Genomic DNA, 26,532 nt, shown 5'->3' with positions numbered 1-26,532 from the left:
TCAACTGCACAAGCGGCTGCAGAACGCTTGACAGACTACGCCGGTGATGAGACCACTTCGTCCAAACGGTTTGGCGGAGATGGAAACGGTGGAAAGTCTTTCAAGAATGGCAAACCCAAGAGTGGGGGAGCCGACCCTAATTCATCAACCTTACAGGAAGCTTCGTCGTCTCGAGGGTTCAACACACCCAATGGAAAGGGGAAGAGTAAAATTGAGTGTTTCTTGTGTCGAGGTCCTCATAGAGTTTTTGAGTGCCCTCACAAAGCATCACTTAATGCCTTACAGGCTTCCATTGTAGAACAGGCAGTGGAAGACGATGGGGAAGAGGATGAAGCCCCGAGGGTGGGTTCAGTGCGGTTAGTGAACGCATTGGAAAAACAGGCGAAAACACCGAAAGTTACACGAGCAAAAGGGTTAATGTTTGTGGACTTGAGGATAAATGGGAAGAGTACTCGCGCTATGGTGGATACGGGAGCTACTCATAATTTTGTTTCGCAGTTGGAAGCAGAAAGACTCAACTTATCCTTAGAGAAGGATACAGGACGCGTGAAAGCAGTTAACTCTGTAGCCCAGCCTACTCTGGGAGTAGCCAAGCAAGTGGCTATAAAGCTTGGACAGTGGGAAGGTCATGCGAATTTCACAGTGGTGCCATTGGATGACTATCCAGTCATTCTAGGAACGAAGTTCCTAATGGGGACGAGGGCAGTGCTGATGCCTTCGGCTGGTTCCCTGTGTCTGATGGGAGATCACTCGTGCATGGTGCAAGTCGTTGCAACGAAAGGAGACGAAGGGAAGTCCCTTTCAGCCATACAACTCAATGAAGGATTGGGTCAGGGTGAGCAGACACGTCTAGCCACGGTGGTGGTAGACAAAGAAGTAGGCCAAGAGCTGGAGCCTACGACCATCCAAGCGGTGTTGGATGAGGATAAGGAGGTGTTGCCGGATAAGCTGCCTCAAAATTTGCCTTCACGACGGACTGTGGAGCAAGAGATCAAGTTGTTATCAGGAGTGAAACCACCTGCTAAAAGGCCATGTTGGATTGCGCCTAGAGAGATAGTAGAGTTGGGGAAGCAACTTGATGAAGTGGAAGCGGGATGTGTTCGCCCTTCCAAAACACCGTTGGGAGTATCGGTGTTGTTTCAGAGGAAACATGAAGAGCATCTACGGAAGGTGTTCGACAGGCTGAAGGGAAACAGTCTGAATTTGAAGAAGGAGAATTTCTCTTTCGCTCGGTGGAGCAACAAATTCCTTGGTCAAGTCGTTGAACAAGGTCGTATCCGGAGGGGTATGGAGAAGGTAAGGATGAATCAAGAACGGAAGATCCCCACGACAGTGAAGGAGTTGCGTTCCTTTCTTGGCCTTACTGGTTACAGCAGGAAGTTCGTTAAGGGGTATTCGCGGAGAATGACTCCAATGACAGGACTACTGGGAAGGTATTATTGGCCGCACACGCGGGATGATGTGGTTAATTATACCAAAACTTGTCTCACTTGCCAACAAGACAAGGGGGAGCGGAAGGAGTATGGTACTTTCATGGCCGCACCAAAGTACTGTTCGGCAGAGGGGACGACACAATTGTTCCTTGTGACTATTGTGAAACATTGGGGTTTTCCCCAAGTTATTATTTGTGACCAAGATTTAATGTTCACTGACAACTTCTTAACAGAATTTTTCAGGATATTCAGGTCACACCTTGACATCTCTTCGAGTTATCATCGACAGACAGACGAACAGATGAAGAGATTCAGAGAGCTACTAGATGAGTACTTGCACCATTGTGTCAATGACAACCAGAAGAATGGCGTGCAACTACTTGATGTGGCTCCGTTCTGTGGCAACGCCCGAAGGCGCTCAACAACCAACAAGAGCCCTTTTGCGCTTGTTACAGGCCAGCTGCCGCTGTTACCTCACACAGTGGGCGAGCCGTACAGACGAAAGAGTCCTAAGGCGTACATCTTCACCAGTGAAGGGAGACAGAATGCAAACTTTGCCCAAGCCTATCTGGAGAAAGCTTCTAAGCAGATGAAGAAATGGGCAGAACAGGAGAGAAGACCGCAATTTCATGTCGATTGCCTCAAGCCATTCAACGCCAACACCAACAACCTGAGCAGGAGTCAGTCAAACAGCGTAGAGTTGAAGACAGTGCCACCTGACAGACATGATGTTGAAGAGATCCTTGCAAACAGAATGTTCATATCCTCAAGGAAGAAGCGGCAGAAGTTCCTAGTGGAGTGGAAATGCCTTAATGACAAAGAAATCAGCTGGATTTCTGCGGAAGATATTCAACTGTTCGTGGACAAATTTGAAGTGTACCTACCGCCAAAAGTCTACGAGGACGTCGACCGCATAAGTGGGGGAGAATGTCACGGGCTAAGCTTGTTCAGGGCATTATGCTTGCCTATGACCGCTTATCTCGTGTGTTTGGGATGGGTTTCCATCATGTAAATACTAGTGTAGGGTTATTTTCTAGTATTTCTTTCATTGTAAGCCAAATAAGGCAGTATGACTCCTCGGTCACTTTGATGTTTCCTAGTGCTAGAGTGAGAATGGCCTAGAAAGCTCTTTAGGGGAGGGTGAGTGTTCATCAATCATTGTAAAACTCACTAGCAATTGTCAACGTGCTTAGCCTACTTGCCTCCCTCGCTAAGTACAACATGTCAACGGAGGATTTGTTAATGAATTACGTTTGCTTCAATATTTACTGCTTGGTTGCCACGGCTTTCATGAATTGATTATAATTTCCGCTGCTATCTGATTGAATGTTAATGAAAGTGCTTCGTGGATGAATGTTGGTAAACAAAAGGCTGGCTAGTTAAGCAAGAGTGCTTTAGCTAGCGCCGCACGGCCCTTCACAACGGTGTGGAAAAGGCGGACCGTGACATGAGGCCATCCACATGTCACAACATCTAAAAATGACATAGGTAGGGCATGCTGATCCCCATCATCTCTCTCGGGCCCAAAAGAATTCTTCTCCGAATAATCAATGATGAAGTACTAGGAGTAACATTTCGAGTTAAGATGAAGGAGGTCTTCCTTAAAATTCCAACTCCTTTTAAGAAGTGGCTCACCTCTCCACTTGACCAAGTACTTCCAGTATGATCCTGCTTGTGTAAATTTTGTCTTGACATCCAAGATTACATCAAGGTTCTTGGGCATGGGTAAGGGTAGAGGCAAAGGCAATTTTAGGTTTTGAGGTTCAAGAGGGGTGGGAAATGGAGTGGGGTCACCTACGGGGTTAGAATTTGAAGGTTCTATAAAAGAAGATGCTACAAGAAATATGATTAGATTTTCAACATTAAAAACATTGTTTATGTTAAAATCAATAGGAATATTAAGCATGTAAGCATCAGAACCAGTTTTCTTTAAAATTTTGAAATGATCCATCTTGTTAGCATGTAACTTCCTCACCTTTCCTATAAGAATCTGCTCAGGACGAATACAAACCATAACCATATCACCAGTTTTCAACATTAAAAACATTGTTTATGCTAAAATCAACAGGAATATTAAGCATGTAAGCATCAGAACCAATTTTCTTTAAAATTTTGAAATGATCCATCTTGTTGGCATGTAACTTCCTCACCTTTCCTACAAGAATCTACTCAGGACGAATACAGACCATAACCACATCACCCTTTGAAAATTCTTTCAACATGCAATGTATATCAGCACAAGATTTATGCTGTTCAAAATTCAAATTAACCTTCATTCTTATTTCAAAGTGTAGATTGTGTATATGCTTTGCAAAAACATCAGTCGACTCACTCACTCTAGACTTAAGTGGTAGTGGAATAAGATCTACAAGCTTCCTAAGACTATATCTTGTGATAACCTAAAATGGGCTAAGGCATGTGGTCCTATTCACTACTTCAACATGCCAATTGGTTTGCGGGTCGTAAGCACTGGAACATTTAAGTTTGGTGTCTAACATGGTCCTTAAGGCCTTCAAGAAGTAACCTATGAGCTGTACATCTTCTTTGGAAACAATGGTTTTGAGAAACCTATTCTTGATGACAATCTTGTTGGTTGCTCTATCATTGATGCACATCCCCCAAGTATCATCTTTCTTGGGAGTAAGGAGAGTAGGGCAGGCACATAGACTTATGGTATCCTGAATAGAGTCATGTTCCCTCATTTCATTCACTTGTTTCATCAACATCTCACGTTCTATCAGCTTTACTCTATGATGTGTTAAATGAGGCAAAGAAGAACTAGGAACAAGATCCATGACATGTGGAATCTTTTTCACACGAGGTAACTCACTAGGTGGTTCAAGAATGACATTCTCAAACTTGTAAAGTATAAGTGATACGTCCAGTGTTGTGTCATGCTCAAGAAGGGATGTTTCAATTTCCTTAGTAACAACCTCATTCACTACCTGAGTATCTTGACTCTCCTGTTCAAATTGATTTTCACTTATGATAGTCAAGGATCCTCCACTAGTTTCTTTCTTGTCCTTCTTCTTTTTCGTACTATCTTCCCTATCAAGCTCGAAGTTCTTAGTGGGACATTGTTTGGAAAAGTGTCCTAATTTATGACACCTGATACTGCACTGCCAAAACTCTGGTGAGAGGATCCAGTCATGGGTGCTTTTCTTTTGTCCATAGGTTGTTGGACTGTGAAATTGCCCTCGAGAGATAACTTGACCTGATTGCACTTGTCAGGACTTGTCATAACTTTGTTTCTTTCGAGAGTATGACTCATTTGAAAAGGTATCAAACCATTTTCCCATGGGCCCTTTAGTCATTTGCTCAAAGTCATGAGTTAAATTATAGGTATGTTCAAGGGACTCAATGTGATAGGGAAACAGTTTTTTTCTCAGTTTAGGCTTTAATCATAGGCAAAATCGGGAAATCTACTGACAAACAGTCTCATAGACACCACATCTTATAGACAACTCATTGAATTGACTCAATTATTCTGTAACAGTCATGCTACCTTGACGCAAGTTGTAAAGCTGATCTATAAGGTGCTCTCTATAACTGAGGGGTACATACTTCTCCCTTAACCTATCCTTCATTAGATCCCAATGCTCAATAGGTTGATGATCTAACCTCGCTTCCTGCATTTCGACATTTATCCAATAAAGTTTAACTTGCCCCGTTAACTTCATTTTTGCAAACTTAACCCGATGAGGGTCAGTCATCTTACACCAATCAAAATAGGAATCCATCCCAATCAACCAACCTTGGAAGACATCAGTGTCTATCTGCCCATCATAGGTGGGGGCTTCTATCCTCATTACATCCTTGTAAGGATCAAGATGGTCCCTATGGTAAGGTCTCCTAATGTGAAAGTCATCAACATCAGTTCTCATCATTCCAATGTTGGGCATAGGGCTCATGACATGGGGGTCTCTTAGCAAAGTCCTCTTGACAATTCACTCACCTTTGTGGAAGAAGGGGAGGTCTTTCTCTGGGAGGCATAGGTATGCTACAACCTCGATAAGGATTCCTAACTTGAGTAGACATCCTAGGGGTTGGGGTAGGATTCAGACGCACTGGGGAAGCCCTTGGAATGGTGTTTGGTCTCACACAAAGTAGGGTCAAGTGTAAACCTAACCAAGATGTTATTCAAAATTTCAAGAATTTAAGTTCTATTGTTAGCAAGCAATATTCCCACAATTAATTTAGACTAGCAAGCAATAATATTGCAATCTATGGATTCAAAGGGCTTATCAAATATGGAATTTCAGATTTCCAGCAAAGGCTTACAATATAAAATAAGGGTTCAAATAAGTGCTGAGATTACCAATAGATATGTTGGATGACTTGACGCTTTTCAACACAAGTTAGTCCACACCTAGAGTCCTTTGTGCAAGCTTGTGAGATACCAATTGAACGCAGCAATGCAAAAGATTGATGGTGTCCATATGGTGATATGAAAGTGCTGGCCGTGTGGATGTAACTTTGGTGGTGGTCGTGAGAGTGAGGGAGGAAGGATATGGAGATGGAGTTGCTGGATAGAATAGTAGTCTCTCACCACCTGATCTCCGAGGAGAACGACGTAGCCTCTTACTACACAATCACAAGGATTGGACAAAGCTTAACAAGCTTCGCAAAGGAAATACCCTTTAATTCAATATCAATACTTTTTCTCTCTACACATAGTTCTTACAATGAAGGGGTATATATATAGCTAGCATGGGGGGACAAAGCATTAATAAGCTTAGTCAGTATGGGGGGACAAAGACATTAAACAACTAACAATTCCCACACAAGCATGGGAGACACAAATAATGAAGACACCAACTTACTAGACACAATAATTACTCTTACAAGTTACTAACAAAATAAATGCTCCAACTTTCTAGACACAATAAATACTAAGCACAACTTACTAACACTCCAACTCACTAGACAAACTCACACAATTTCCTAACATACACATGCAAGCAAGTTGTCTTGCACGTTTACAAATTAAATACAAAAAAGAGTCAAAGGGAGGCCCAATTCGTGTCGGCCCAATGGAGTCGTGTGAGGCCCACAAGACCGTGTGGGGCTCACATGGGTCTTGAACTTCGGACTTGCTTCGACATCTCTACTTGGGTCTTTCGCACATTGAAAAGTCTTCAAAACAAGTCTTCAAATAATCCATTCAAAATCTTCAAACAATTATAAACCGATGTAGACATTGGGAGGTCATCCACTCGTCATCATGTCGGCAAAGGAAATGTGGACATCGGGAGGCCGTCTACGTGTCACAACATCTGAAAATGACATAGGTAGGGCATGCTGATCCTCATCAGCCATCTAAAGACTCATTTATTAAAACTTGGAAATCCTAACAAAAACAAAAAATTTGCATTATCATGGAGCATATAGTACCAACATAAATTACGAGTACAAGGTTGAAATAAATTGTTAGATTACCACTTTACCTAAAAGCTTAAGCTGTTAGGTTGTGGGCCAAAAATGATATATCAAGCTTGAACACCCCCCTCCCACACACGCACACATGTACAGCCCAACAGCAGAGAGATAAACATATGGGATAACACCCATTACAATTTACAGGGAATGTAATAATTTTTTTTAAAGACAACACAATAAACACAGGCAACAAAACTAGAACCCAAGACCTCTTGGTAACCAGCTCTAATACCATGTTAGATTACGATTTCACCTAAAAGTTTAAGTTGTTAGGTCATGGGCCAACAACGATATATCAAACTTTAACATAAACTTTTCTTAAAGCACAAAAAAAGAACCAAAAAAAAAAAAAAAAAGCCATGAGATCAAAAGTAAAAACGCGTGTCCTTACTAAGGGCATAACAATTTTATTGCCAAAAGAGTGAGCCAAAATTCATGACCACAGGATTTAGAAAATATAGCTCTTTTATTAGCACACAATTAATATAAGATCTCAACATTATGATATGTAAAAAAAATAAATTTAGTCCGCAGAAAAAATAAGAATATGTTTCAAAACAAGTTGAACTACGTGCCATTCATCCAACAAATGCACAGCCCGCTCTTCTCCACTTTGCTCATTCAGTAGGCGAAGAACCTACAAAAGAAATTCATAGCTTACTATCCTAACAGCTTTATCAAAACAATTAAGTGATTCAAGAGTGAACCTAAAACAAACCTTAAATGAGCATTGATTACCACATGAATCAGTATGTTTACACTTCTCCGAAACCTATACAAGAGAGGTAATGTAACATAATTAGTCTCTAATAACTCATCATTCAAGTAATAATAGAGACATTGTGGAAATAGTAATTCAGACCTCCAAAACAAGAAAATTAAGATTTGAGGATGCCCTATTGAATCTTCCAGGCAAATCTGTTGCAGGCCTATCTGTCCCAGGATCAATTTTAACAGTCATCTTATGACGAAATCTGTCATCAACTTTTAACAAGCAAGCTCCCGAGTCATTACAAATTGATTCTTCAACAGAAATAACATCTTCCACTTGATCTAAAAGTTCAAGCAATGCCTGGAACAATTTACAAGAAAAATAAATATAAATGGTTGAGAAAACTAGATTTTTTGAAGGTTCATATGACAACCTACAGAATAATATTTCCAGCTGTTTATGAAATCTGGGAAAACATGCTAAAAACTAGAATCATGATCTCTTATGCTTTTTTTAAGTTTTAAAATAAAATTAATAATAAATAAAAATGCTCATCTCAGCTGATGTATACAAGGAATAAATTATGAAATCTTAATATCAATTATCATAACCTTTTTTGTTAAAATAAATATTTTTTAGTAAGATAAAATAGATTGGTTTAAAAGTGAATTCAACACATTAAAATCTACGTATTCCAGCTAAAAAACACATTAAGTAGCAAAAACAGAGCTTGGTAGAAATCAAATCATGCTTTTTACGATTCATTAGTTAAAAAACTACGAATAAGAAAGGTGACTACTTAAACCTCAATTAAAATGTGGTGATGATGGTGACAACAATGACAACAGTGTCAGTAACATGATATGATGTTGCCAATGGGGACAGGATGTGTGGTGTGATGGCAGCAGCAGTGTTTATGGTAGACCAGGAAGCAATGTCGTGGTAGAAAATTTGATGGTGATTGAGTTGGCAAAAAAATGTTCGTCAATAACGAGTATACAAATTATATATATCTGTGTCAAACCTTTTTTTGTAGCCTCAAACCTGGCTGATCAGATGCTTTATCAAATGCAATAATATTAGCGAACTGCATTCAATTATCACACAAGTTATTAGATGGAAAACCAAAATATCAATTCAATAAGCACAATTCTATCATTAAATCATAATCACCTTATCATCACAGTATGATAAAGAAGGTGGAGTCCTGAAAGGACTTTGTCCCTTAAGTACACTAGAGTTATTCGCATCAATAGCATTGTCAGGAAAATCCATCTCCATGTCAGGGCTAACTCTTTTCGAACTAACTCTATTTGCTAATACCAGAGATCTATCATCACCTCTAAGTTGTGGTGAAGAAAGCCAATTTTCAAGCTTGCCCACTGAAGCAGGAGAAGTCTGTACAGTCCATCAGTAATCAGCCATCAACCTGTGTGTAATTAGAAATCACCAAAAGCAAAATTCAACTCAAAAGCATGCCTTATTCTGTGAGCACTGACGAAAATTTGAAGAGTTCATCCTTGAAGCATTTGCCAACGCTCTCATCACCTCTGGCATGTGCTCTGACATGGCTTGAAGACGCTCATTTACAGGAGATATCTTCCATGTGACCTCATCCCCTCCATCATCCTGACTCTGCTTTATCAACTGTCACAATAGCATGTAAAAAAGTTCATCAAAACTGCTAAGCTGTTAATTATTTATTTTTAATAAAATTTCTCACCCACAAAAAGAGAAAACATAGTGGCAAGCATAAGCAGGCTTAGAATATTCGTATTTGATTTTTCTCCTGGTACCAAATGCAAAATGCAACACCCAATGAACAAGGCTTCCACGCCATAATTTAATTTCCCATAGGTGGAAGCACTTCATATGTTCAAATTGATGAGCTAATTCAAAAAGAAATACCCTGCCCTGAAAATAAAGGAAGTTACCATTCCGGGTGAAAATTTGAACCGCTTGACAGAAACGGACTTAGAAATTTCTGGCGACTCTTCCAGTGGATTCCCATTAGCATTAACTGAAAATTCCATGAGGTTCTCAGGAGGCGTATTTTGTGAAAGATTATTCGTATCGGTCTTCTGCAAATTCACTGCCTCTTTAGGGTTTTTCTCTCTTGAAATTGCGTTTTTCGGATCACGTACTTCCGATTTCAAAGCACCCCTATCATCAGCAGTTCTTAAATTTGACTCGTCTCCCCGGTTCCCGAGAGCCAAAGCAGCTTCGCGCGGAGCCGATGATTTAGAAACCAAACCGTTCTCAAGGTTCTGGAGGACTGAGGCAGCATTACCCAGATCAGGCGCCCGCGAATTTGGGGCTTTTCTAGGGTTTTGGAGCGAGGAAACCGTAGCACCATTAGGGGTAGCAGAGGTGAGGGCAGGGCGATTCTGAAGGGATTGCAGAGTACCAGAGGGTTTGGAGGGATTTTGAGATGCACTCGTGGTATCGTGGTTCTGAGAATGACGCTCGAAGAAGTGCTGGATTCCAAACTTGGAAGGCTGAGAGCCCTGGTTAGGGTTTGATTTCTTGGACGAAGATGAGGTGAGCTTCTTCCTCGGAGCCATTCGAAGGTACCTTCTGCTTTGCAGAAAGAGAGCTGTAAAGAGAAGGCGAGGTCGAGGACAACTTTATATTGGGGTTTCCCGCCCAAACCTTATTTTTATTTATTTATTTATTTAACATGACTTTTATCTATTCTTTTTTATTTTTTAAGCTTAAAATACAAAATTTAAATTTTATTTTTTAATTAAACTATCATATTTTTCTAAATTTGTAATTTTTTATATTTATTTACTAATTTATTATATATATTTAAATTATTGATAATATTTTATTGCTATTAGCTTAATATTTTATCGAATAGCTATGATATATTTTAATAATAAATTTGACCTAAAAAGGTTAATTTAATGTTAAGATATTATACGGCAGGGTATAAATATTTATTAATATACTAGATTAACAATGATGTGTGTATAGGTGTATATTTTTTTAAAATGCATACATTTGAAACAAAATATTATATGATAGGATGCTAACATTTTTTGAATAAAAAAATATTTTTTTAACTTGGAAGTAAATGAAAAAAAAACCCACAAATATAAAATGAAAATTTAAATCAATACATTATAAATATTGTAAATGTTACAAGAAAGATCTTATTAGACAATTAATACCATTAACTTATTAAAAAATCACTGTTTAAAATTATGAAAGTAGAAATAAAAATTAAATTAAAATAAATAATAATAATTATAAAACTAGAAACCAATAATATATTTGATTTAAATTTCAATACCTTAAAACAATTTAAAACCTAAATGTATATAAATGTTCTTTATCTTCCAATTTAAATAATAGCTTGAAAATAGTAAATTGGTTACAACAACATTCCATTTGATGAATTATATTTTAAAAATATTTTTAGTACTCCTAGAACGATGCCATCATTATATATGACAATTGAAAATTGGTAAACATATTTCTTTTATGAGTTACTAATTTTTTTCAATTTTTAAACAAAAATTCAAGATTTTTTTTTTTACTTCAGTTTTATTAAAATTTTGTTTATAAAAATGATTTAACAAATAGGAGAAAATTCTAGATACTAAATTGATGTGGGAACAAGTCATCTTAAAAACTTAAAACCATAAAATCTAACTTTCAACATTTGGTACAAAGGTCGAAAACGACCAAATAAAAAACAAAAAACATAAATAAATACATCGCCATCACCTATTTCTTCACAGCAGGGCAGTAAATACAGAAATAAAAATATAAATGAAACTAAACAGTTCATAAACTTCCTGATGGATTCAAGAAAGGTCTCTGTGAAGCATGCACAGATTGAATGTAGACACTCCTTGCAACATTCTCTATTTTTCCTTCTCTTTCACCTTCAACCATCCTTCTGAATTACAAGATATAATAGAGGAAAATGCAAGAGTCCATAGTTAGATGCCTAATCTGCTAGTTGTTCAAGAGTCGGCCTTTTGTGACTACCGTGGTTTAATAGTGAAACAGACGAGCAATAAAGATGGGTGGTGTTACAAAGACCAATTTGCATAAGCATAGAGACTATCTTGCACTGAAAATAGGCTCTGATTCCTGGGTTGGCTGCGCTCTTCTGGTGTGTTTGAGAAGCAAACCTTCCAATGAAAGGCCCGGAACTCTTAAATCCCTAAAATACACAATGACAAATGATAAATTGAATACCTTTTACGCACTTGCATCATGTTTGATTGGCAAAACGGGATGAAAAATTAATGAACATGACGTAATCAAATGACAAATTAAATCCCATTCCATTCCTAGATATCAAACATGATGAAACAAGTGATATCAGAAATCAAACCTGACATAAGGCTGTAGATCTCTCCACTCCCATTTTGGACGTTCTTGGAAGAGTGCAGAGAAACGCTCCCTAGGGTTGGAAGGCAGAGAAGACACACTGAAGGCATGGACCCATATCTCAACCCCAAGTCTCTCAGTCAAAACTTCACCTTCCAACATGTCAAAACTTGCCTGCATACCTTCTGGAATCTTCCGTATCCACTCCTCCATGAAATTCTCCATCCTCTTCTTCCCTTCTCTCAAAATTACTCTAGCAAAGTGGACACATACGCACTTCTCATCCAACCTCCATACACAACTTCTGCCAACACTGCTACCCACCTTACTGCCATAAACTTCCAAACAATGGAGTGCAAGTTTGTGAGGGAACCCATCTGATTCCAGCACAGCCACCACTTCATCTTCATTAAGGGCATCAAAAGACCAATCATTCAACACCGAGTTGTGCAAAAACATGCTCAAAATCGAATCCATGTATTTTTCATCCACAATTCTCCAATAACCATCAATCTCAACAGCTGAAAGAGTCTGCAATCCAGACCTCAATTCATCATCACTAGCTTGAATCCTTTCAGTAAGATCATCCCATTTATACAAACCATTTTTATTTTTGTCTGTCAACTCCAATTCCTCCATTTCAAACACATCCTCAGACCTGTAAGGATTTTCTGAGAGAAGGGATTTAAGCCTGTCGAGCCTGGGAGCAACCTCAACAAGCTCCATGTTACCTGGTGCCACTTTGAGGACAGATGCCACAACTTGCTGGTCATGATCTTTCTCATCATGTTCGGGGGGATTTTCACAAATAGCCAAATGATCTGATGGGGGTAAAAGGAATACAGAATTTGAGTTTCCCACAAATTTGATGGCATATGTCTTTGATTGGGTACAAAGAACTGCATCTTCATCAGGTTGTCCTCTTAAGGTTACTCTGGAAGAAGAAACCATGAATTTGAATAGGAAATCAATAACATAGAGAGGGCATTGATCAGACAAAGAGCTAAGATATTGAATTGAACCAACTGCTTACCTCTGCTGGAGGACATCTGGGAGGAGCTTCTCATCTAGCTCGAGAAGCATCAGATCATCATGAGAACCAAATAGGGGGTGATATGCAATGGAGATGGAAGAGTTGGGTTTAATATTTAGTATTGCTTCTGCTCCTCCTTTGCAATCTAGCTGTAGCTGTTCCATTTCTGTCTCTCTCTCTACATAGTGCACATCTAAAAATTGCAATTCAAAATAGAAGAGGGAGAAGAACTAATAAAACATGGGAGTAACTCTCACTAGAAGATACTTGATCTCTGGGTAAAATGAGCACCAGCCAGCACTGGACAGCTGTTTAACAGCTTTTATGTGTCCAATAATATGGAATTATCTCACATGCAACAGAAATCTGCATTAAAAATAAATCAAGTAAAATTAAGCAGAAAATAAATCATAATCTTCAGGATATGCAGGACAACTTCAATAAAGACTTAAAATTAGCAAATTAAGGGTATACTCGCTTAGGAAGAACCGACACTCCAAAACCACATGAACACAACAAGACACCTATCCAACACATATCAGGAAAGACCATTGGGATGTCTCCTACAGGGCCTGCTTCCTAGCCTTTAAGCTTATTCAAGCTCATCCGAACACAGGTCAGTCAACATATAATGTTGTGTTTGAAAACATAGCTTTGGAGTCTTGTATTTGTGATTGAATGGGTATTACAATCAAAAGCTCCAAATCTGTGTTCTTGGCCACAACTTAATGAAACCTAAGATAGATTGCACTCTAAAATCCTTCAAAATAAGATTTATTTGTATTGAATTGCTAAGATTTAATTCTAGTTACACTCAATTGCATTTAGGGGTGGCAAAACGGTCGAAACCTAATAGGTGACCCATGACCTGCCCATTTAAACTGAATTTGAGTTTAATACCAGTTAGACCCATTTATAAACAAGTCAACCCGAACCCAACCCGTTTATTAAACGGGTTAAGCGGGTTCAGGTCGGGCCACCCGCCGCTTACTGTAAATATAAAATAATTAAATAAAACATAAATCTACCCTAACCCACTCTCAACCCCTCTCTGCATAAGCCCTTAGGACCCTCACGCACGACACAACTACAGTCCCCCCTCCCCCTTCCCCTGCTAAGATGCTATCCAGACGACACTCGGCTCAGCAGGACAAAAGCCTCACGGCCCTCACCCCCTCCTACCTTCCCCCTGCTGGCTGCTACGGTGCTACCTTACCCAGACAACAAACCTCCACCTCTGCAAAACAACACAGCATCGGCCGAGGGCCTTGACGTCGTTGATGTTGTTGAAGACAAGGAGTAGAGAGTCTGGCAATCGATCAAAATGCTCAATGGCACTGTGAGCTGTCGGAGGGCTCGGGCCAGATCTTGGACGTGAGATCTGGGTGTAGTCTCGTAGAGAAGACATTGGATAGGGGAGAGAGGAGGATTTGAGGGAATCAAAAGGGGGAGTGATGGGGATCGGCATTCATTGCCCATGCCATTTTCAGATATTATGACACATGGATGGCCTCGAGATGTCTACATTTCTTTTGCAGATGTTACGACACGTGGACGACCTCCGGAAGTCCACATTTTCTTCGCCGACATGTTAACACATGGAAGACCTCCAGATGCCCCTTTCGTTCGTTGCTTCGCAAGAACTTATGGAGTTTCTAGAAGATGTTCCAGTGTGAGAAAGACCCCAGTAGAGATGCCAAAGCAAGTCCAAGATCAAGACCCCATGTGGGCCTCACATGGTCTTGTGGGCCTCGCACAGTTCCATATTGGGCCCCACAGCTGGGCCTCCCTTTGACATAATTGCATATTTTAAGTTGTAATAATTATTGAGTCAACTTAGCTTGCAAGTGTGCTAAGTATTTAATAGATCTAGTAAGTTGAGCTAATAAATGTGTTTAGTAAGTTGTGAGCTATTTAATATGTCTTGTAAGTTGGAGTGTTGTAAGTTGTGTGAGTATTTATTATGTCTAGTAAGTTGGTGTCTTTATTATTTGTGTCTCTTATGCTTGTATGGGAATTGTTAGTTGTTTAATGTTTTTGTCCCCCTATGCTAGCTAACTTATTAATGCTTTGTCCCCCCATGCTAGCTATATATATACCCCTTCATTGCAAGAACTATATAGAGAGAGAAAAAAGTATTGTTATTGAATTAAAAAGGTTTTTCCTTTGTTGAAGCTTGTTAAGTTTTGTCCAATCCTTGTGATTGTGTAGTGAGAGGTTACGTCGTTCTCCCCAGAAATCAGGTGGTGAGAGACCACTATTCTATCCAGCGACCCCGGCCCTATCCCACCTTCACGCCTTTCCTCTACCACCCACACGGCCATCACCAAGTTACACCCTGTTGGCCTTACAAGGTTTAAAATCTTATTTTGATGATAACAAATCAGAAGAACTTAACATATTTGGTTAAGTGATGATATTTCAGGATTCAAGTATGTGAATACAAGGTCAAGTGCACACAAGGATTATTGAAAGCTTATACTCCAAAGAAAGAAGATCTCATAGAGCTTACACTATTAAAGCATGGATTTAAAGATGATTTGATGAAACTTAAAGTGAATTGAAGTTGGAAGTCAAGATAGACTCAAGAGATGGAAAAGCATGAAGACTTAAGTGCTTAGAATGTCAAAGTTTTAAGAAGTGTCTATGTAAGTACTTCAAACAATTTCAATGAAACTCTTAGGTTAATTACTTGGACCTTAATACCTTTTATAATACTTGGAAAATATTTTTATAAGATCAAAAGTTATTTCAAAAAGGTTAAAATTATTTTTGGAATGAAAAACATCAAAACAGGATTTTCCAAATTTTGTTATTTTTTCTATATTCGCATTGATGAGCATTTTTCTCTATCAAACACTCCTTATCTTAAAAAGTATTCAACATGAAAGTTGTGGGATTTTCTCTTAACTTTCTATTGATACCAAGAACGTCTAATTTGGAGTTGTGTAGAAGAAGTTATGACCAAAACACTAAACGGTAGTCGAAGTTGTCAAGTGGCTGACCTTATCTATTCAGGTGCCTAAATAGCAGACAAAACCACTTCAGGCGACTGACCCTGTGAGTCCAGGCGCCTGACCCTGTACTGACTACCAAAATTCACTGAAATTTAAAGTCCAGGCGACTAACCCCTTGAGTCCAAGCGCCTAAACCTTCAAAATTCAAATTTTAACAGCTAGGAAACTTTCCAAAAGTGATTTCTTGGCCACCAAACTTTGTGAAAACTTGGGGAATACTCCAAGCAACTTGGGCAACACGAATAATACTCTTTAAACTCTATAAATACATGATTAAACCCAAGGATCAAATACACCAACAACTTATAAGCAGCAAATCAATCAAATTCTTTCTACTCTTCAAAGCTACCTTGCCTATGCTCTTGTTGAATTACTAGCTGCGATTTTACTGAGAAAAGCTCACAAGTCTTTGCATTGTTACTGAGTTATTCAACCTACGAAAGAACCCCGGTGATATATATACTTGAGCTTCATCTTTCCATATAAATTGTACTAATCAGCTTTTTTGAGAGTGTTACTTGTACACAAGGCTCTTGTTGTTTCTTGTTGTTTTTGATGGTTCGGATTATTGAATCGTTGGACTAGCGAGAGGGGATTCTTGCTAGGAAGATTTCTTGACGGTTAAGGATTGTTGGATTGTTGTACCGAGCATGAGGTATCGCTTGGAGAGGGGGCTCCACCCTAAAGGAGAGATTGTAACGATTTGTTCCACCCGTAAAGGAACGCTATAGTGGAATCCTTAGGTAGTCTTGCCTAAAGGGAGGACGTAGGCTAGGTATAAGCCGAACTTCGTAAAAAATTAGGTCTCACTCTCTTTCCCTAAACTCTCTTTAATTTTCTGCACATATATAACTGCGTGGTTGTTAATTTCAAAACTATAAATTGTGTGGATTGGATATTAAATAAACCAAAAATTAATTTGACTTTGGGGTTGCGAAAACTAAATGAGAGTATGCTGGTTGATCAATACTTTTTGCGGAAACCATAAGGAAGTACATTGATTAATTAACACCGAAGACTCATTAATTGAAAGTTCATTTAAAATTTGAGTTTTGAAAGAGTGTTGAAATTTTCAATTGTGCTTCATTAAAATAAGGCTTTTATCAAACTCTACTTTGAGTTACTCAATCGCTGAATCTTGGAAGGTTTGCTGAATTCATTCTTTAGTGTGAATCTTGTTTTGGTTATCTTGTTGAGAGGATTGAATTATTCAAAAGCTGAAAGCATGACATTGTGAATCATTGGTTTGTGTTGATTGATTCAATTTATTGGTTGGGTGTTAATTGACATTGCTGCAAGATCAAAGTGATTTACACATTCTTAAAGTTTTAAAAGTGAATATTGATTTCTAACTGATATTGTAATACAAACCATCCTTGTTTGAATACTAAACTTACAATAAGTTGTGAATCTATAAAAGGAGTTAAAAGAAACTTTTAAACCCAATTCACCCCCCCTCTTGGAACTTCACCTTGCTTTTCACACCCCAAGGCCACCAATCCACCATTCCATTGCATTGTTGCATTCGTGGTATTTCAAAGCTTGTACGAAGAACTTAAGGCGTGAACTAACCTGTGTAGAATATCGTCAAGTCATCCATTGTATTATTGGTAAATTCAGCACTTATTTGAACCCTCATTTTATATTGAAGCCTTTGCTGGAAATTTGAAATTTCATATTTGTTAAGCCTTTGCATCCTTAGACTTCATTATTTCAGCTTGCTAGCTTGAAACCAATTGTGGAATATTGCTGTGCTAAGCTTAGAATTTAATTCTTGAAACATTGAAATTGCATCTTTCCGCATTTAACTTTAATATCTTTTTGAAAGAATCAATTGGGACTTATTTCTGGATAGCATCATACACCTTTTAAAAATCCTGGAACATGTGAAATGTCCTCTAATTTAATGTGTTTATGTTGATTAACAAAATTCTTATTTTGAAGTGTCTTGAGTGTGTATGCTTGCTTGTGAGGATTGAAATTGGTAGGACTAGGTCACCCCATCCCATCCTACATCAAGGAGTAGCAATAGAGAGAGTGAGAGCTGGATAAAATGGAGGAAGGAGAATTTTGTAGAGAGGACACAGACAGAGGCTGCCAAGCTGAGATATCTTCAATTTTTATTTTAAAATTTTTAAAATAAGTAAATCATTTTTTAAACAGATCACCCATTTATTAAACGGGCAGGTGCGAGTTTACCTATTGACCCATTTATTAAGAAGTCAACTAGAACCCGAAACCGTTTAACTCCGACCCGTTTATGACCGGCCCCGAACCCAACCCATTAACCCGTTTTGCCACCCCTAATTGCATTTTAATATAGCTTTGCAAGTTTTAATGATCACTTTTTTTTTTAAGGTTGCTCAAATCAATATCATCTATGGGGACTGCACGCAGGTTAGGAGGACAAAATTGAGGATCACAAAATTTTTATTAATGATATAAAATAGATATAAAAATGCTTTATATTTTTATTTTCATAAATTTAAATATTATAAACCTAAAATATAGTCTAGTAAGTGTTCAAGACAAGGAACAGAACAAATAGCTTACATGGTGGAGCTCTCATGCGACAAAGAGATCAAGTTTTCCTATTGTTGCATTCTTTACTAAATCAAACCAGCCTATAATCAAAAAGGAATAAATTCAAAAAAAATAAGACATAGTTTTCAATATTAGTCAAGAAACAACCACAAAATAAGACCGTTGCATTCCTTACTAAATCAAACCAGCTTATAATCAAAAAAGAATAAATTCAAGGAAAAAAAAACATAAATTTCAAAATTAGTCAAGAAACAACCATAAAATAAGACCGTATATGTGTGTGTGTGTGTGTGTGTGTGTGTGTGTAGAACAAATAATAAAAACATTCAAGCCACTATTTTGTTCATCAATATCACCGAGATCATCGGTGACTTCATCAAACCTATCATTAAAATCACTATCATCATCATTATCATCAATGTTTTAAAAGGCGAAGGCGTAAGACAAGGTGTTTCACCCACAGCAAGGCAAGGTGTAAACCTCAAGGCATTGAGGCATTCGCTTTTTGGGACTATATTTTTTAAAAGTAATTAATATATAAAATAAAATTATATACAGTGGAAAAAATAAGACAAATTAGAACAATAAATAAAAAAATAAAACATAATTCTTAAAAACCATCTAGGCCATTTTTAGCTGACAAACTCAAATCTCAAATAAAGCATGTCAAAAGATAAGCATAAGTCATCCAAATTCCATAACATTATAAAAACAAACAGAAGAATCAAGAAACAAAAATAAAAGGATCATAATGTCTCACCATCCAAGATTCTAAGAATCAAAAACTAAATTAACAAAGTTCAAAAGGAACTATCAAAGTCTTCTTCATCATAGTCATCATCTTCATCAAACTCTTCTATACTAGTAATCCTTCCACTTAAAAATTCCCCTTCTCCCACTTCAACATCATCAGCTTCCTCAATTAAGGCCAATTTTGGCCTCTTGCCTTTGTCTTGGGTTCCTACATATTCAATGGGTTTAGTTTAGGAGAATTATAAAATCATAATTTGGCATATTCAAAAAAAAATATTGATCTTTTACTAACCCGAGTATTCACTAGAACCATTACTCTTCCTTTTGCAAGGAATTAAGGAATGAGGGCAAGCAAAAGCTTGAGTTTCTTGATCATCTCCTTCATTAGCTACCACTGGCAAAACTCTAACAGCATCAACTTCAAAGAGATTTTCATCATCAAGCCAAGAAGTGTCTTTTAGAAGGACAGATTCTTCTTTCTCAGTGATCCACTCATCATCTGAATCTACTTCTTCCACCAATATTGGATCATAATTTTGTCTTCTTCTAATAGCTCTCTCTCTAAGTTTGGTGTTGTATCTCACATAAACTAGAGCATTCAATTTTTTATGCTCTAGTATAGTTCTCTTTTTTGTACGAATCTACAATTACGCAGGTTAAATGTTTAAATGCTAGAAGACAATTGCATAACCAAGTGAAATATGGAGAATAAATGAACAACTCTAGCTAGAAGACAACATGACATTTCTAAGAACCTGTTCAAATGTGCTCCAATTCCTTTCACAACCACTAGCACTACATGTAAGATAAAGAACGCAAATAGCAAACTTTGTTACCTCAGGCATTTTGTCCCACAACGCTTCCACCAATCAACTACAAAAGAAGAAATACACACTTATAAGAAACAAAGATTGAATATTAATCAATAATTAATTACTTGTTATTTTACCTGGGCTTCTCAACATCCTAGAATTAATGGCCACTTGACTCCCAAAGTCCCCCCCTTGCATTATCAAACAAATCCAACTGGATGTCTACAACTAGTCTCTCCTCATAGTCCAACATTCTATCCATGCAATCTACTATCCCTTTTCTCACTTATTCACAATTCCTTTCACAACCACTAGCACTGCATGTAAGACAAAGAACGCAAATAGCAAACTTTGTTACCTCAGGCGTTTTGTCCCACAACGCTTCCACCAATCAACTACAACAGAAGAAATACACACTTATAAGAAACAAAGATTGAATATTAATCAATAATTAATTACTTGTTATTTTACATGGGCTTCTCAACATCCTAGAATTAATGGCCACTCAACTCCCAAAGTCCCCCCTTGCATTATCAAACAAATCCAACTGGATGTCTACAACTAGTCTCTCCTCATAGTCCAACATTCTATCCATGCAATCTACTATCCCTTTTCTCACTTATTCACAATTAGAAAAGTTCTCCTTATAATGCAATTGAGGATTTAAATAATAACCAGCAGCATGTAAAGGGTGATGAATTTGTGGAGTCCACCTACCATTGATCTTCCTCGAAATGGGTCCATACTTCTTAGCATATCTAGAAAAATTGGCAGCAATTTTCTCCTTCGCTAAATCCATCAAGTCATAAATAACCCCCATGGCAGGTCTTTCCCTTAGAATCAACTTCCCTTAGGACACAAACAAAAGGGACAACACTCTTGATAACATAAGCCACGTGAGACCAAAAATGTTGGTTAAACAAAACAATTGAGTAAGCCCTTATACCTTCATGCATCTTTGCACATGTAGACTTGCAAGTTGCAACACATCTCCAAAGAAAACATAGATTGAAGGCCTTGCTTTTGTTTGTAAAGGCTTTGGAGTGTCCAAAAGGTAGTAGCAAAGTATGTCGCTGCTGGACAGATGAGTTCTTTGTTGTTTGGTGAAATGCTTCCTCATCATTGCAAGTACATAAAAGTGGTTATAAAATAAATTTCACAACTTGCTTAGCCTGTAGAATTGTGGTTGGATGGATCTCTAATTTGCAATATCTTCCAACATAAGATCCAAACAACATGAAGCACATGGAGTCCAATACAATTTTTTCCTCTTTTCCCATAAGCTTCTTTCCACCATTTATCATGTTCTTTGCACCCTGTTATCACCTGCACGACATTCCTCTCACCAACTTCTTCAACTACCACATCCGTAAATATCAAGTCATCATTTTTTATAGAATCAGAAGAATCAATGTATTTTAAAAACCACATGCCAGCAGGACCATTTACAAGAAAATCAATGAGGACCCTTTGAACTCCCATCAGTCCTACCATTGGCCATAATAGAGCATCCATATTCTTTCCAAGCATTTTTATGCTCTTTTAACATGTCATCAATGTCTTTCACCTCATCTCTAAGGATCCTTGTCCTCATCTCATGCATAGAAGGAGGCTTGAAACCTGGCCCATAATTGGCGATCTCATCCACCATAACACCGCAATAAACATCATCCATCAAGCTAAATGGAAGAGCATTGTTGAATACACAGCAGCCAACTTTCATACACACCTCAATTCCTCTCTTTTTTCTTCCATTTTGTGTCTAGAGTAGCTTGTTTGGAGTGTGAGGATGTGAACTTATCCGTTGGAACCCTAGCCCTAGGATTAAAGCCATCTTTTTGTTGCTCCAAATCTTCCACTGATGGAGAAGATGCACACTCCCTTCTGGACTCATCCCAATCTCTTCAAGGAGTTTATTTCTTTTAGACTTCTCTTTTTTGGAATTTTTCAAATGCATGCTTGCACTCATTTCTCTCATTTTGGGGAACCCTTCGGCAAGGTTTCATTCCTTTTCTTGTACCATCCAAATGATGCTTAAACCTTGTGACAATTCGACTACAATTTTGATCACAAAATTTGCATCTACAATATTTTTCTCCACCAACTTCTTTTATGTATTTCCAAACAAAATCTCTTTCCTGCTCCTTTGATTCACTATCAGACATAGTTTTTGGTTGTTGAACAGGGAATAATGAGCAGCTGCAGCAACAAATTAAAAGATTTTGAGTCTTGGTGAATTGAAATGATGGGAAACAGACTCAAACATAGCTGTAACTCCAAATATTTCAATGCAGGGATAGGGGGAAAATTTCAGAAATCATTGCACAGCAGCAGAGAATGCCAGAGATCATACAGCTCATTGCAAAAGAATTGAGAAAAAACAAGAAATAGGAAAAACAGAAAAAGTGGAAAACAAAGGACAGTAGCAAGGAAACAGCAGCAGAGTAAGTGAGCAACACAAATCCAGCCTTTCAGTATGACAATTTTGGAAAAAAGAAAAATTAACTGATGATACTTAAATTACTTCAATAGTTCAATGAGTTCAATCTTTCATAAATGAAGAAAGGGGGAAAATGGTGAGGGACAACAACATAAGAGATTGCTGAGAGAGCTCACCTAGAGAAGAGAGACTCGAACATGATACAAATTACAGAGAATGAGAGATTGTTGTGGACTCCAGAACAAAGACATATTATCGAAGACTTGTTGGGGAGAGAACGAGAGGGAGAGATTCTGAAAGACCTATCGTAGCAAGAGTGATTCTTGAAGACCCATCAGAGCAAGAGAGAGAGAGAGAGACAACGGCTCAAGTTGACAAACACTCACCAGATATTTCTAGGGAAGATGGACACTCAGTCAAAGAGACTACTCTAGAGCAGTCGTTGAATAGCAATTTTATTGACTCTTTGTAGCTCGCACGAATGAATGCAGCTTTTTTGTGCACTGATTTGTATTCTGAAAAAAATATCTATTTTAAAAAATAAGTTGAGTTGGTTATTAAAAGGCATACACCTTCCAAACTGAGGCAAAAAATGCATGCCTTTACGGTCGAGGTGTACCCACCACAAGAAAAGACATACACATTTTACAATGCGCCTTGAGGCATTTAGCCCATAAAAGTTGCGCCTTAAAATGCCTTTCAAACCAATGCTTATTATCATCAAATGCATTAGTCTCTTAAATACTTGCTTACATCCTCAACCTAAATATTGATGTAGACAAACGAAATAACTTCCAAATGTGTCCACTCCTAGTACAAGTCATACTACAAGTTATACAAAACAAATACTAAGCTTATGGTAAAAGTAATTTAGGAAAAAATTAAATATTCTTGGACCATAAGATCCTACTAATCCTACTCCAATCCTATCAATTTCTGACTTTATATAGGTTCAAGATCATTTTGGTGAAGTAGGACCCTATAATTGTACAATCCTACCATCTGGATTTCTATTTAACATCCATATTTTTTCAAACTCATTTTTTCCTATACAATTACTTAAAACTGCCATCATCAAACTTGCTTTCAGTCCAAATTGTTCCTCTTTAGTGGTAAAGGTAATTAGATTGCAAGTATTAGCAGTCAATTTTAATTAGAATGCAAGTATTAGTTGTCATTTTTTAGTTCTTAGTTTTTAGTTTTAAATTTCCCTTTCTTCGTATTTCACTCTAGTCACATGAGAAAATTAGAATTCTTTCCTTCACTCACGGTTTGAGATAACAAACTTGGAACCTAGTAAGATTGTCCAAACAAGTGTGCTCTTTTATTATCAAAAGAAAAAACAAGATTTTGTGAAAATTCATTTGCAAATGTATGTGTACCATTTATTGTTAGCCCCAACAAAAAAAGGGAAAAAATCGAAGTATGAATTCTCTTTGCAAATGCATGTGTAACATCTACTATTGTTAGCCCACCCCAAAAAAAAAAAAAAAAATCTAATGTATGTGTGTTAATTTAATAAACAAAAAATCAAATGCAATGGTGAGTACACTTGGGGCCTCAAAATTCTTTTGCAAGTGTATGTGTACCATCTACTGTTAGCCTCCACCAAAAAAAAAATCCAAATTATGCATTGTAATAAAAATAAAATTTTAAACAAAATGCAATGGCAAATGCATAAAGCTCCCATACCACATTCACTTAAACTATTGGTGTTTTTGATAGAGAAACAAAATCCTGATGAGGAAAAACACTAGATACAATAAACAATTGAAGGTCCAAAAAAAATTTGTACTTTATTTTATTCCCTTTATTTCTCATTTCTATGAAGCATCTTATAATGGGTTCTTTTATTGGAGTGCCTTGGCAACAAAATAACATAGTTCTTCAAGTATTAAACCAATACATGGTTCGGATTGCTCTTACTCTTCAAGTTCCAAAAATAAATTTTCTGGAAGAAAATATATTTTGGCCAAATTGACCTATTGTTTTTTTTTTTTTTTTTGGTTGTCATGTAGGTTAATAAAAAACAGAACAAAAAAAACAGACAAATTTGATTCAAGAATAAATATGAAGAGGCCTTCAGGTGATTGCTGAGGTGCACTTGGTAGCAAAGAATTGCATTTGAATTGGAACTGTGGCTCGGTGTAATGTGAAATTTTTCTTTAGTACAAAAAGCTATTCACTTCCAAATTCATAATAAAAATACCAAGGTGTGTATTGGGAATGGACCCTCCATTTCTTACTCCAAGCCCCCATTCTACAAGATGGAACACATCCTAATTGTCCTCCATAAAAATATTTAAGAAATAAAGGATTCTGGACAGGACTTTTCCTTCAAACACACCGGCTCTAAGCGGCGCTCAAATTAGCTATCAGATACCCCCAAAATCCAAAACCCTTCCTGGGTTTAACTTCTTCCTTTGAAAATCAATAAAGATCCCCCGGGGGACCGGAGGAGATAGGGTTCAAAACAGGTACAAACGTATGATAATATTGAGCAGCTTCGCATAATGAAAAAGAATCAAATAACATTTAATTCTACATGTGAATAGCAAATCCCGATTCAGAACAAACCAGCACCTTAACGAGACATCAGAAACCAAAGATTAAAAAAAACAACGTGAAGAGACTAGTAAAATGAAACAAAGACAACAAGATGAATTCGCAAACACCAATGTAACTTTGCACAAACCCAGTAGAACAAATTATATAAAAATGCTATAGCAGCATTCAATCAAAGAACAGGAAATAACAAAAGAATGGAAAAAACAATTTACTTTCTACGCCGTTGCCTTCGAATCGTCGCCGTTTCCGAGAATATTAGCAGCGTGGGCCGGTTGGGTTAGGGAAGAAATCGGGAAAGATGAAAGAGAGTTGAAGTGTGTTGTGGGCTTTTGGCGCCTATGGGGATCGAAATGCTTTAGGGCGTGTTTCCCTCTCTATCTCTGGCTTCGAAAATGGCTTGCAGAGTAATGTAGGGGCCGGACCGCAACCGAACCGTTTGAAACTTCGGTTCCGTATTTCGGTTTGGGTCTTTGGTTTTGTTTTTGAATTTATGAAAAATCGACTTTCGATTTCGTATTTCGGTTTCGGTCTTTGATTTTGGTTTTGATTTTATAAAAAATCGACTTTCGATTTTGATTTCCATTTCGATTTCACTTAAAAACCAAACCCAAAAAATCAAAAACCAATTATAATTTTAAAATGATTATTCTTAATATATTTCTTTAATTATATAATTAAGAATTTTTTTTTTATACATGGGGTGTTCTCTTGGTTATTATGTAAGCTCCAAATGTCATTTTATTTTCACGGTATTCCTCCGCCATAAGTAAGGGTTATTAATAAGCTTGATACGGCGCCGCAATGTAGGTGGCTTTTGATTCTTTCTAAAAAAATAATAATAATAATTGAGGGTTTTTTTCAAATTTAGTTTTAATTTATTTAAAAATATTTAATAAAAATTTAAAGCAACTTTATTTCTCCATTTGATGTGTCCTAAAAAATGCTGGATCATCTAACGTTTTTTAAACAAAAGACATTGGATGGTTCCAGGGTTTTTTAAACAAAAGATGCTAGATGGTTTCAGCATCTTTTAATTTGGGAGAGCTCACCGCTCGTTGGTGTGGCGGCTAAAAAAACGCTGGATGGTTCGGTGGTTTTTAATTTTTTTTTTTTTTTTAAAAAACGTTACACCAAGTAGGGTTTTTTTCTTTGTTTCTGGTGATATTCTCTTCCTCCCTTCCCTTCCCCTGTTTTAGCAATTAAATTTATCTTGGACGTCCGCCGAACCGCCAAAACCGACTGCAAACGTTCCATGAGGCCAACGTCGTCGTGCAAAATGAGACTGTGAAACCTAAACCGAGCAACAAACAAATCGTCAACTCAAGCATCTCCCATCAATATTTATTAGACGACCAAAATCAGATACCTAATGCGGAAAAAAAAAAAAAGAGAGAGAGAAGAAAGAACAAACCACACAGTAAGCAACACAAA

At 37.5% G+C, this 26,532-nt stretch overlaps 2 protein-coding genes across 14 annotated transcripts in view; both read right to left on the bottom strand.

The window, feature by feature from the left end:
- LOC131166430 (DNA replication ATP-dependent helicase/nuclease JHS1) overlaps positions 1–10,178 on the bottom strand; it is a 59,631-nt gene extending 49,453 nt beyond the window's left edge. For all 3 annotated transcript variants that reach the window (XM_058124971.1, XM_058124970.1, XM_058124969.1), the window contains exons 1-7: positions 9,519–10,178; positions 9,064–9,231; positions 8,758–8,982; positions 8,609–8,671; positions 7,735–7,944; positions 7,591–7,644; positions 7,448–7,509 (exon numbers count right to left, since the gene is read on the bottom strand). In XM_058124971.1, coding sequence (XP_057980954.1) covers positions 7,448–7,509; positions 7,591–7,644; positions 7,735–7,944; positions 8,609–8,671; positions 8,758–8,982; positions 9,064–9,231; positions 9,519–10,148 — 1,412 coding nt within the window. In that variant the 5' untranslated portion in view covers positions 10,149–10,178. The remainder of the gene's footprint in view (positions 1–7,447; positions 7,510–7,590; positions 7,645–7,734; positions 7,945–8,608; positions 8,672–8,757; positions 8,983–9,063; positions 9,232–9,518) is intronic.
- Positions 10,179–11,215: 1,037 nt separating this feature from the next.
- On the bottom strand, positions 11,216–25,566 carry LOC131166790 (uncharacterized). Of its 11 annotated transcripts, XM_058125368.1 has the most exons (10): positions 25,314–25,562; positions 20,811–22,292; positions 20,231–20,488; positions 20,118–20,154; positions 19,574–19,922; positions 19,289–19,489; positions 18,538–18,608; positions 12,968–13,333; positions 11,939–12,868; positions 11,216–11,764 (listed from the first exon to the last, which is right to left on the bottom strand). In XM_058125368.1, the coding sequence occupies exons 8-10, from the start codon at positions 13,129–13,131 to the stop codon at positions 11,662–11,664; spliced, it is 1,197 nt and encodes a 398-aa protein (XP_057981351.1). In that variant the 5' UTR covers positions 13,132–13,333; positions 18,538–18,608; positions 19,289–19,489; positions 19,574–19,922; positions 20,118–20,154; positions 20,231–20,488; positions 20,811–22,292; positions 25,314–25,562; the 3' UTR covers positions 11,216–11,661. The 11 variants fall into 11 exon arrangements, with proteins under 11 accessions (XP_057981351.1, XP_057981352.1, XP_057981353.1 ...); XM_058125369.1 differs by lacking the exons at positions 20,231–20,488; positions 20,811–22,292; XM_058125370.1 differs by lacking the exons at positions 20,118–20,154; positions 20,231–20,488; positions 20,811–22,292 and having other exon boundaries at positions 12,968–13,160; positions 13,235–13,333.
- Positions 25,567–26,532: the final 966 nt, after the last annotated feature.

Source organism: Malania oleifera, chromosome 10 (assembly GCF_029873635.1).
Source record: "Malania oleifera isolate guangnan ecotype guangnan chromosome 10, ASM2987363v1, whole genome shotgun sequence".
In the NCBI taxonomy this organism is placed as follows: domain Eukaryota; kingdom Viridiplantae; phylum Streptophyta; class Magnoliopsida; order Santalales; family Ximeniaceae; genus Malania; species Malania oleifera.
Note: the sequence above shows the minus strand (reverse complement) of the source record. Positions and strands in the feature narration are given on the sequence as shown.

Excerpts from the sequence above, each read along its gene's own strand:
- LOC131166790 (XM_058125368.1), bottom strand. The coding sequence starts at position 13,131 with ATGGAACAGCTACAGCTAGATTGCAAAGGAGGAGCAGAAGCAATACTA. Across the intron at positions 12,869-12,967 it reads CCAGATGTCCTCCAGCAGAG|AGTAACCTTAAGAGGACAAC; the intron begins GTAAGCAGTTGG and ends TTCTTCTTCCAG. Across the intron at positions 11,765-11,938 it reads GATCTACAGCCTTATGTCAG|GGATTTAAGAGTTCCGGGCC; the intron begins GTTTGATTTCTG and ends TGTGTATTTTAG.